Source organism: Ixodes scapularis, unplaced genomic scaffold (assembly GCF_016920785.2).
Source record: "Ixodes scapularis isolate PalLabHiFi unplaced genomic scaffold, ASM1692078v2 PGA_scaffold2__306_contigs__length_199485367, whole genome shotgun sequence".
NCBI lineage: Eukaryota > Metazoa > Arthropoda > Arachnida > Ixodida > Ixodidae > Ixodes > Ixodes scapularis.
This window is the reverse complement of record NW_024609857.1, coordinates 135,393,379-135,404,515: the sequence shown is the minus strand read 5'-3', so window position 1 is coordinate 135,404,515 and position 11,137 is coordinate 135,393,379. Positions and strand designations below refer to the sequence as shown.

General features: G+C 46.8%; 1 protein-coding gene and 1 long non-coding RNA gene across 2 annotated transcripts; one reads left to right on the top strand and one right to left on the bottom strand.

Annotated features, from left to right (window-relative positions):
- The first annotated feature begins 351 nt into the window (after nucleotides 1–351).
- LOC121836413 lies at nucleotides 352–969 on the top strand. Its single transcript, XR_006077919.1, has 3 exons — nucleotides 352–370; nucleotides 441–548; nucleotides 917–969. It is a non-coding gene; the product is annotated as an uncharacterized LOC121836413 (long non-coding RNA).
- Nucleotides 970–2,385: 1,416 nt separating this feature from the next.
- On the bottom strand, nucleotides 2,386–4,799 carry LOC121836603. The gene is made up of 4 exons (XM_042291553.1): nucleotides 4,749–4,799; nucleotides 3,339–3,603; nucleotides 3,111–3,257; nucleotides 2,386–2,459 (listed from the first exon to the last, which is right to left on the bottom strand). The coding sequence occupies exons 1-4, from the start codon at nucleotides 4,797–4,799 to the stop codon at nucleotides 2,431–2,433; spliced, it is 492 nt and encodes a 163-aa protein (XP_042147487.1). The 3' UTR covers nucleotides 2,386–2,430.
- Between the last annotated feature and the right edge of the window lie 6,338 nt (nucleotides 4,800–11,137).

Genomic DNA, 11,137 nt, shown 5'->3' with positions numbered 1-11,137 from the left:
AAACTGGGACCAGACGGAGAAGTTAAGGCTCTTGGATCTGATTCTACCTTACGTTGCTGTCATCGAGGACAAGTCGAACGACCACAAAGTCAACGTACAATAAAAAAGGCCTGGCAAGTAATTGAAAATTCAGAGCGGAGTCGACAACGAAAGTTCGGGACCTTGATCGTATCAAAGAGCAATGGAGACGCATGAAGCTGACAGCAAAAACGAATTGGCGGGATTACTAGAAAGAACTCTCGAGGACGGGAGGTGGTGCACCACCGAAGGAGCCATCCGCCGTGGACACCGCGATAAAAGACGCTCTCCCTCACGAATTTGTTAGAGACACGAGTGCTTACGACGACGACGTGGAGATGGACGGAGAAACGTGAGTTCATCTAGTTATTCTACTTCGTCCTTATAATAAATGGGAAACCCTACTTTTCACTTTTTTTTAGAACGACCGCACCAGAGCAACGTTTCGACTGCGTCCAAGAAGATTGTGTATTGGTGGAAGAGGCCACACTGGAGCACGTACCTACACCAGTGGAGTTGCTGCTAAGCACGTATGTCCTACTTTTGGGTGTATTTAGAATATAAATAATAAATAAATATTTTTCTTATTGACTTTGCTTTAGTCGAATAGGCTTTATCAAACTTTATTACACAGAATTCAAAATTGCCTAGCTATTTTCATTTCTTGATATTTCCTACAAAAATGATGACGACGCATATAGAAGAGTAAAAGAATTTCACCAGTGCACACAAAAAGACGATTACATCCTCCCCCCCCCCCCCCAAAGAAAAAAAAAATTATGAAGATGCGAGCCTTTAGTGGATTTGTTAGCTGCGAACAATAACTAACCGAGTATGGGTGCTAGCCAAGCAAGAAGAAGCGTGAATCTTGTAATAGAGGTTACTGTACTACTTGCAGCCAAGTGCCTGCGCCGGAACACCTTGATGAACCGGAAGAGTTGCTGCTGAACACGTGAGTATGCTGATGCAGATGCTATTACCTGACAGGGAACATATCTGATGCAGGCTGAATGTGAAATAGAGTATCTATTTTCGGTAAGGAAACAAAACAAAACAACCTGCATTGAAGTGAGTGCTCAGTATCTTGACTTTCTTCTGGAAGTTGTGTGATGTCCGAAGTAACCTCACTAGTTTTCCTATGGAAAATCATATTTTTAAGTTTTTATCCTAATCTTTGCAGGAAATTTGCTAAATTTCTAAGCAAAGCATGGAAGTAGAAGCTGATAGAGAAACTTGAATTTCGTCTTGAGAGTACCGGTCTAATTAATCAATGATGGTACCTAGTCTTAATGCATATGTGTGTGCGGTTTCTACTGTGTTGTGTTGTGTATGTAAGAAACTTAACAGTGCATCATCACTAAGTGAACGTCCAGTGCGCCGCCTGTAAAACCACTGCACTATTGTGCGTTGAGTGACTTACTTCCTTGTGCTGTGCTTGGTCAGGTGCGTCCTACTTGTGCGAGCTTCAATGTGTGCATTGAGTGCTCCCCCTAGACCTGAAACTGTTCCCTGTTTTCTTTCTTTTTCTTTCCCAAGCAAGCCTCCCACAAAAGTTACCGGTCTCACCTTATTGTTCTATTTCCGTAATAACAAAAATACCTTAAATAATCGTTTGAGCTCCAGAATGGCTGAATACGTTTGCTAGTCATTTAGTTAAAGGTAATTTATTATTCCTAGATCTTAAATCTATTCCTTTTCAGCCTGACATGCACCAACATGCCCAGGATAGTGTGACCGAGTCATGACGTAATAATTTGATATGTCTTTAACTATGTGGAATGCAGCCGACCATCCAACCTTCATTTACCTCCTGCTGGATTCTTGACTGTAAGAAGACACAACGGTACTGCCACTACAATGCAGCGACGTGCTGGGATCAGGCATCACAGAAGGTGTGCATTCTTGTACTCGTTGCAAAACTCCGCATTAGGGAGTGAGTATTGAGTACGCTAAAAATAATGTTGTCATATAAAACCTATGGTGACACTATTCTTTGCATACACAAAACGCTTGCGTATGTTATACTAAATCTCTCTAGTAGCATCGCAGACAATACATTTACAGGGGCGGCAGTTGGGCTGCTCTAGGGCAAAAGATTTGTCTTGAAGCATTATACGCCTAAATTTTGGGGAAAAAAAGAAGGCCTTGGAGCTCTTACTTTCAACATTCCTTGGGTGACATGGTTCCCCCAAAACTTTTATTGAATTTCCACCGCTGAAGTGACTTGCATTTTTTGTAAAACACTTTTGTGAGTGCAAACACGTTTTCTTTTGCTTAGGCAGTAAAGTCTCCGTGGCAGTGCAACAAAGCGTACCGAGCTCGTAACTGACTGCTATAATGAAAAATTACAGCAGCAGACGGAGTTCGACCAGCAGCAACACAATCTTCAAATGAAGATTTTACAGCAACAATTCAAGAGGGAGGTCCAGCAGCAACCATTCCTGGAAGAGCAAAACAAGCTTCAGCTGAGTGTGCTTAGCGAACAGTTAAAATACTGGCAGCGAAAAAATCAGACAATGCTAGCACAGGTCTAAAACAACCGTGATGGCTTGTGAGAAAAAAAAAACATCTTTGTCACATAACTTCGTTCCAGGCCGTGTTTTATTTTGGCAACAGGCACGTGTCTGTTTCGGTCTAAAACTTGGACAAAATTAGCTAGGTCATGCATAAGACGTGTTTTATTAGTGAAATAAAACTTTCCAATCATCTTCATTGTCTTTTTAATCAGGATTATGTGACAAGGATGCTTTTATTTACAGGCCACCAGAAATGTTTGATGTCCCTAGTGTAAACTCTGGTGGTAATCTATTTCTTGCACCAACATGTGCTTTTTTTATTTTTCATTTTCACTTAAGTCGCTTGTCAGCGCTTCTGTATTATGTGGTAGTGTATTCGATACTGCACGACATGCACCTAATACCCCAAATTAGTAGTTGTACTGCACTGGTAGCATTGTTCACGCCAGGGTGTCGCCATGCTTCTAAGGCAGACCAACTTCTCTTCGTCTAAACATTTATTTTGCTTGTGTTTCACTGCGTTGGCCGTGCTCTTTTCATGCTTTTCACCACTAGGTTTACAATTGTTTCATGTACCTGAAGAAAAATTGATTTGTATGAACTGCGACCTGAACGCAGTTCCACTTGGAGGATCCGCGGGAGTTTCATCACTTTCGGAACTGGAGTCGCTTGAACCGCTTGATTCGTAGTCCGTGTCAGAGTCTGAACTAAAATCATCCTCATCTAAAAGAAAAAATGTAGAACGCATTGAGACAAGTTTAAAGTATGGATGTCTATTCCATTCATATTATGCAATCTTATTACCGTTGTGGTCCTTGGCAATGTTGAAGAGCACACATGCCGCTACTATCACAGCCTTTGTTGTGTCTAAGGAGATTTCAAGTTTTCGGATAAGGCACCTGAACTTGTTTTTCAGTTGCCCGATCACTCTTTCAATGGCATTTCTTGTAGATTTGGGTCGTGTGTTGTACTCTTCTTCTGGACTATCCGGCCGTGCACCGAGGACTGGTGTCAAGAGATGCTGACTGCACGTATATCCGTTGTCTCCCAGTAGGAGGCCCGTCACTTTCTGTGTGTAAATAAGTATAAAGTGCATAAACATTAAAATATGTTCACAAAAGAGATATGTGTCTTTATTTCAATGATTGAATTCCAATATTTATTATTTTTTAAGGCTGGGCAGTAATGAGGCTACTATCTACCACTTTAGAATGTTTGCGAACAAAAATCGTAACAAACACTAGCGTACCCTCTCTTTAAACTTCTCCCGAAGGGCACATTCTTCCCAGATCCTTGAATCGTGAGCACTACCACGCCAGCGTGCCACCACGTTGGTTTTTTTTTCCTTAGCCTCACAAACCAGCTGCAAAGGAAAATGCAGTGTTGTACGTAACATACTCTTCTTAAGTTGCCCCACCCCAAATACTTTTTAGGGTGGGTTGATAGTTTTCAAATAGTTTAAAAAGCCAATACTTGGTACACTAACCTATCAATACCTTTTGCAAGTATGTTGTACTCATTTGCTACGTTGGTCGTAAGATACCCCCACATTTTTCATCGGAAGGTGGGAAAGTAAAAATATGACTGATTGCGGTGCTTTGCGACCACAGGCTTTTTTTTTTTTTTTCAGACACTCTTGGGCCGAGATGCAGCACCTACCTCTGAGGTAGGTACTGCATCTCGGTAAACAAATGTGCCGCCTCAGTGTAAGCAGACACACGTCTCTTGGCAGGGCAGGACACCAAAGACATCTGCTGGCCGTTCAATTGTCGCTTTGCACGCCCCAAAGCGTTACACACAGCCTAGACTTTGAAGCAGGAATGCCTGTAAGCGAGCTCCAGGGTACGTATACAAAGCCAGGGTGGAATGACATATTCCTTATAGGCTCATAGCCAGGAAGCACTGCCACAAAACACTGGTAAAAGCCAACAGTAAACGGATGTTCTATTTCCTAAGAATCAGGAAAGAAAGGTGAAGTGACAAGGCACCATTCACTCGAAAGCTCTAAAAAGTGTTTACTGGTTAGTGATTTAAATGTGTTCTACTTGAATACTTTTTTGAGAGATGAGTATTAGATAGTTGCTGTTCTGCCTGGTACTCACTTATTTAACTTAAATACTCTTTTTGGATATCGTTTTGAATGTCCACAAAAACGTAATGAATTTGTTAGGGTACTAGGAAAGGTGGAAATAAATTTGTTTTTAGCTAACTCACTTGAACGTTTAGGGCATGGAACTTCTTCCTGCAGATGTACAAAACCTGCATTGGTCCGCCTGGATTTTTTATCCGTATATGAGTGCCGTCGATAAGCCCAACCACAGAGGGGAACCCGTATCGTTCGAAGAAGAGCTGGATCGTGGAGCGCTGCTCCCTGCGGTTTTCAGGAAAGTGCACAAACTGGGCGCGTCTTCGTGCGAGAGCCCGAGAGACCCGACCTACAAACCGCGACTGGGTGGGCTGGTTGAAGCCATGGATGTCTCCAGCGTCGTCTTGATAGCTGCCTTTCGCAAAAAAGCGCAGGGCGCTGAGAACTTGAAGCTCCGGCGAGATTGCGTTGTTCACCGAAGTTTCGTTGAGATCTGACCGAAGCAGGTTCACAACAAACATCACAGTCTCCTTCCTCAGCCTGTACTGCCTTTTGAAATTGTCGTTGCTCCATATAATGAATGGGTTCTGCCGGTCGCGTACCGTACGGGGCATCACGCGAAGCGCTTGCACTTGGGAAAGCTCTTCGAGCTCGAAAAAAAATCTCGCAGGTCGGCCATATTTGCCCCTAAACGCCTACTAGTCGCCCGCTAAACTAGCCCTACCCCATGACTAAGATTTGTTAGTCGACTTCTTAGTAGCGCGGGGCGACTAGGCCCTAAACAAGACCGGTGAATACCAAGCGCTCACTTAGCGGCGACTATCACTCGCCACGTGATCATTTTAGTCGATGGCGTCGCTAGTCAGTGGTTAAACAGGCGCTACTCGCGCCTGGTGGATACGAGTGATAAAGGTTTAGTTTAGTCTGCAGGTGTCGATAAAGGTATCCTTTTTGCCACAAGGTTTTTACTCAAACTAATATATCTAAATTCACAGTTAGTAGCCATGCCAGGCGGTTTCAATAATAATTGATACCCATATGAGTAAACACCATGTAGCCAGGAGACAAGTGGCAGTACTCGTTAATCTCCCCCCCCCCCCCACACACATACAAAATATATACCCATATATATATATATATATATATATACACATATATATATATTGATACAAAGAGGAGAAAGAAGTTTGAGCTCGGCTGTTGGGGAAAGAAGAGGAAGCAGCAGCGTTTCTGAGATTTCGCAGGACTGCCATCTTTCAACCTCTCGTTCATTGTAAAATATAGTATACCATAATCACCGTAACACTTTTGATGCAGGTGAATACTTTCCCCTACCTTTACGCCTCACCCATCCTGGACACCCGAACCCGCCGCCGCCTTCCTCCACAGGGCGAAATGCCCGATACCGGTACACCACCCGAAGGTACGCCAACGGTACCCGCACCACCGCTCATCGTCTCACAACCACGAGATCCTGGAAACTTCACCGGCACTGGCTACCAAGATTTCGAGGAGTGGATTCATCTTTATGAACCGATTAGCACCCACAACAGATGGGATTCCACTATCATGTTGGCCACCATCATTTTTTACCTCAAAGACACGGCACGGACCTGGTTTCTCACCCACGAAGAAACTATCACTACGTGGGAGATGTGTAAAAACCAACTTCGACACATTTTCGGCGATCCCACTGGCCGAAAATTATCCGCAAAACGAAAACTTGCGTCCCGCGTTCAAATATCAACTGAGTCATATATGGCCTACGTCCAAGACATCTTGCCACTCTGCCATAAAGCTGACGCTGCCATGGCCGACTCTGAACGAATATCCCACATTCTCAAAGGCATCGCAGGCGACGCGTTTCAGCTTCTTGTTTTCAAAGATTGCTCCACCATAGACACCCTGGTCAAGGAATGCCGGAGGTTTGAAGAGGCCAAGAAACGCCGCATAACTTGAAATTTCACTCGGCTCCCTAATACGACAGCCACTTCCACGTGTGAGGACACATCAAACTCAGATATTGCAAAAATCGTTCGTCGTGAGCTAGAAGCGATGCTCCCACCAAATACTCCTCCTTGCCCCGCAGAACCACAAACGGTTTCAATATCAACGGTGCAAGCCGTCATCCGACAGGAAATTGATAGACTTCACATGCCAACGCCCGCACGGAGGTCCTGGTCCCCAGCCTACCTCTCAGCTAACCGTGAGGGTCAAGCGCCACGACGAGACCCTGCAGCGTGGAGGACGCCAGACAATCGACCCATCTGCTTTCACTGCAACGCCGTTGGCCACATTACCCGCCACTGCCGAAGCCGATGGAACAACCGACCTCGCACCTTCTCTTCTCTCACCCACCGCCGCCCCTCCGATGATCACTTCTCCCCATCCTTACCCCTTACTCCTTCCCAGAACGAAGGCTTCGCACCACGCCCTCTGTACTACCACTCCCCTTCTCCACGTCGCCGACAGTCTTTGTCACCTGCCCCTCGCCGCCCTATCTCCCCAGCCCGTGACCATCGCAGCTCGGAAAACTAAATCATGCAGTATGAAGAGCTGAAGCTCCATCACTGTCACTGCCCACAAATCCTCCAAATGACGCATCGACCACTGTCCATATTCAGCTGCCCATTAGAATTGACGGTGTCCTTATTTACGCCCTTATAGACACTGGAGCCGCCGGATCTATAATGAGGGAAGATTTGAGGCGACAGCTACGTAAACCGTTAACACCACCAGACAATAAGCTACTGCTCGGCGCCGACGGTTCTGTTATACCTACCATTGTCATGTGCGGCACCCGTAATACTCTCGATTACCAAACGACCTATGTCTTGTTTACCGTCATTGCTAGCTGTCCGTATTCACTAATACTCGGGTGGGATTTCATTTCTGCTCATGCTGCCCTCATTGACTGCTCAAACAGTGAAATTGACCTTGACGTTCCTACCCAAACAGACCTAACAGACCCGGCAGCCCCACTACTTTTGAAGCTACGATCTACCGACGACTATCGTATCCCACCACTCGTTGCAGTCTCCGTGAAAGTCGCATCAAACGGACCTACAACTGATGGCGATTATATGGCGTCTCTAAGCGTCGATGTTTTTCTAACGAAACAACTTGCTGTTCCCCACTCCCTTGTTTCCATCGCGGCTGGCATGACATATCTCTGGGTAGTTAATATCAGCCACACCAGCCAAATGTTGCCCAGCGGAACTTCTCTAGCTTACACATCGCCCTTCCCAATAGAAACTGTATCTGTTATTGCAATGGATGTAGCGCCACCTCCAGCATCATGTCCCCTAAAGAGTTCCATCCTTCCTAAACTCAAAGCCATGATCGACCCCAGGCTGAACGAGCGACAGCAGCAAAACATTCAAGCTCTCCTTTATAAACACATTGACGTATTTGACCTTGGGAGTCGTCCTCTCGGTCGAACGACGACAACCACACACCACATCGATACAGGCACTGAACCACCTCTACACCACCGTCCTTATCGAGTCTCTGCCAGCGAACGTCGCATCATACAAACAGCGGTTGATAAAATGCTCGCACAAGATATTGTTCAACCTTCCGCCAGCCCATGGTCCTCCCCAGTTGTTCTAGTCAAAAAGAAAGACGGGACGTGGCGATTCTGCGTCGACTATCGTCGGCTCAACAAGATCACTAAAAGGGATGTATACCCACTACCACGTATCGACGACACACTCGATTGTCTGCACGGCGCCCAGTACTTTTCTTCCATCGACCTTCGCACCGGTTATTGGCAAATCAACGTCGACGAGTCAGATAGAGAAAAACTGCCTTCATAACTCCAGACGGTCTTTACAAATTTAAAGTGATGCCGTTTGGCTTATGAAACGCCCCTGCAACCTTCGAACGCATGATGGATCGTCTCTTAAAAGGGCTCAAATAGACAACCTGCCTATGCTACCTCCGACGATGTCATCATTTCTTCCACAACGTTTGCATCTCACCTCGAGCGACTCGACCAAGTTCTCGCCCTCTTCGGGAAGGCAAACCTTCAATTGAATTCTTCCAAGTGCCAGTTTGGTAGCTCTAAAACTAAAATGCTAGGTCACCTTGTGGACAGAAATGGTATTAGACCTGACCCCGACAAAGCCAAGGCTGTCCAAGAGTTTCCAGCACCAGCATCCCCTAAGGACGTCCGCAGTTTCCTCTGATTGTGTTAATACTTTAGTCGTTTCATTTGCCAGTTTGCTCAAATTGCCCGTCCTCTTACAAGCCTCCTAAAGAAAAACCAACAATTTCTATAGACTACCGACCAACCAAGGCTTTTGAAGCTTTGAAGACAGCCCTAACGTCCAATCCAATCTCAGGCAATTTTGATCCCACCGCCACTACTGAGCTAGGAACAGACGCCAGCGGCCACGGCATTGGAGCTATCTTGGCACCGCACCAACAAGGCCAAGAACGTCTGATCGCCTACGCCAGCCGCACCCTTTCGTCGGCCGAACAAAACTACACCATCTCCGAGCGTGAGTGTCGGGCTGTCGCCTGGTCTATTACGAAGTTTCGCCCCTATCTCTTCGGCCTTCCATTTTCTGTCGTCACAGATCACCAACATTCTGCTGGATCTCTTCACTTAAAGACCCTGTGGGTCGCCTTGGACGCTGGGCCCTCCGTCTTCAGGAGTATGACTATAGAGTCATTCACAAGTCAGGAAAGCTTCACCAAGACGCCGACTGCCTTTCTCGACATCCAGTGGATCCACCGGACTCAACGCCTGATAGCGAGACACTCCCGCTCTTCTAAATATCCGCCATTTTAAACATCGCCGAGGAACAACGCCGAGATTGTACTCTCCAAACCATCATCAATGACCTCACGGCTGCAACGAGTCGCCCACCTTCCACTCCCTACAAAATTGAAAACGGCATCCTTTATCTCCAAAATTATCGGCCAGGCGGTGCTCCTCTGCTTTTTGTAGTTCCCAAACACCTTCAAACAACAGTGCTCGCCGAGCTGCACGACTCACCATGCTCAGGCCATTTAGGTGTCATCCGGACCTATACTCGTGTTAAACAGAGATTCTACTGGACAAACATGTACCGCACAGTCAAACGGTATGTCTCCTCTTGTGACTCCTGCCAACGTCGCAAAACGCCATCTACGCGACCCGCAGGCCTACTTCACCCTTTGCCACCTCCTCAAAACCCCTTTCAGCGACTGGGCGTGGACCTCCTCGGCCCATTCCCAGAATCCTACACTCGTAAACGCTGGGTTGCAGTTGCAGTTGATAATGCCACACGCTACGCGGTTACAGGTTCACTCCTGACTGGGACTGCTGTCGACGTCGCCGAATTCCTCTTTCAAGACGTCATTCTGAAGCATGGCGCCCCCACCACGAGAAATTCTTTCTGACCGAGGCCGACCCCTTGTATCGAAAGTCGTTGCTGAAATTTTGCAATACTGCTCCATCGTGCACAAGCAAACAACGGCCTATCATCCCCAGACCAATGGGATGGTCGAGAGACTCAACCGGACCATCTCCGAGATGCTTTCTATGTATATATCTTTCGACCACCGCAATTGGGACACAATCCTCCTATATGTCACTTTTGCCTACAACTCCTCTCGACACGACACCACGGGTTATTCACCCTTCTACCTTCTATTCGGCCGTGAACCATCGCTCATGCTAGATTCCCTGCTTCCACTGAAACACAACTCCACGCTAACCGGCCATATGATCGACGCCACATGCCGTGCCGAGGAGGTGCGCCAACTGGCACGCCTTCGAACACTAGACTCCCAGGACCGTCAGTGTGCCCGCAGCGATCACAGGCACAACCTAACCATTTATTCCCCTGGTGATTTGGTGCTGCTCTGGACACCTCAGCGTTTCGTAAGCCTCGCTGAAAAGCTTCTCCCACGGTATCGCGGCCCGTATAGGATTATCCGCCAAACGTCCGACGTCGATTATATTGTCAAGCCTTCTGCCCTCATCGCAATCAGCACCCTCATCACCCCCAGACAGTGCATGTCCTGCGACTCAAGCCATACAAAACTCCTGAAAACGGCGAGACGCCGTTTCCTCCGGCGGGCGAGTAGTGATACGATAAGGAGAAAGAAGTTTGAGCTCGGCTGTTGGGGAAAGAAGAGGAAGCAGCAGCGTTTCTGGGATTTCGCAGGACTGCCATTTTTCAATTTCTCGTTCATTGTAAAATATAGTATACCATAATCACCGTAACAATATATATATATATATACAAATGCGTAGGTTTTGTGGTTTTCCTGCATTGACACTTACTCGGGTACCCATAAGATTTCCTAAGTCACTACTGAGTACCTTTGCATTTGTCGCGCTAAACACGCTCCTCATTAAATTTTCCCAGGTTCGTTTTAGAGCGCAGCTCTTAGGGCCCGTTTCCGGCTTGAGCGGCGTCGGCGTCGCCGTCGCCGTCGGCGTAACCGCGCGGTGCATCATGGGAAATGTCCCATAATGCACCGCGCGAGCCCCCCACCGGGGTCGCGTGAGCTCCGATGA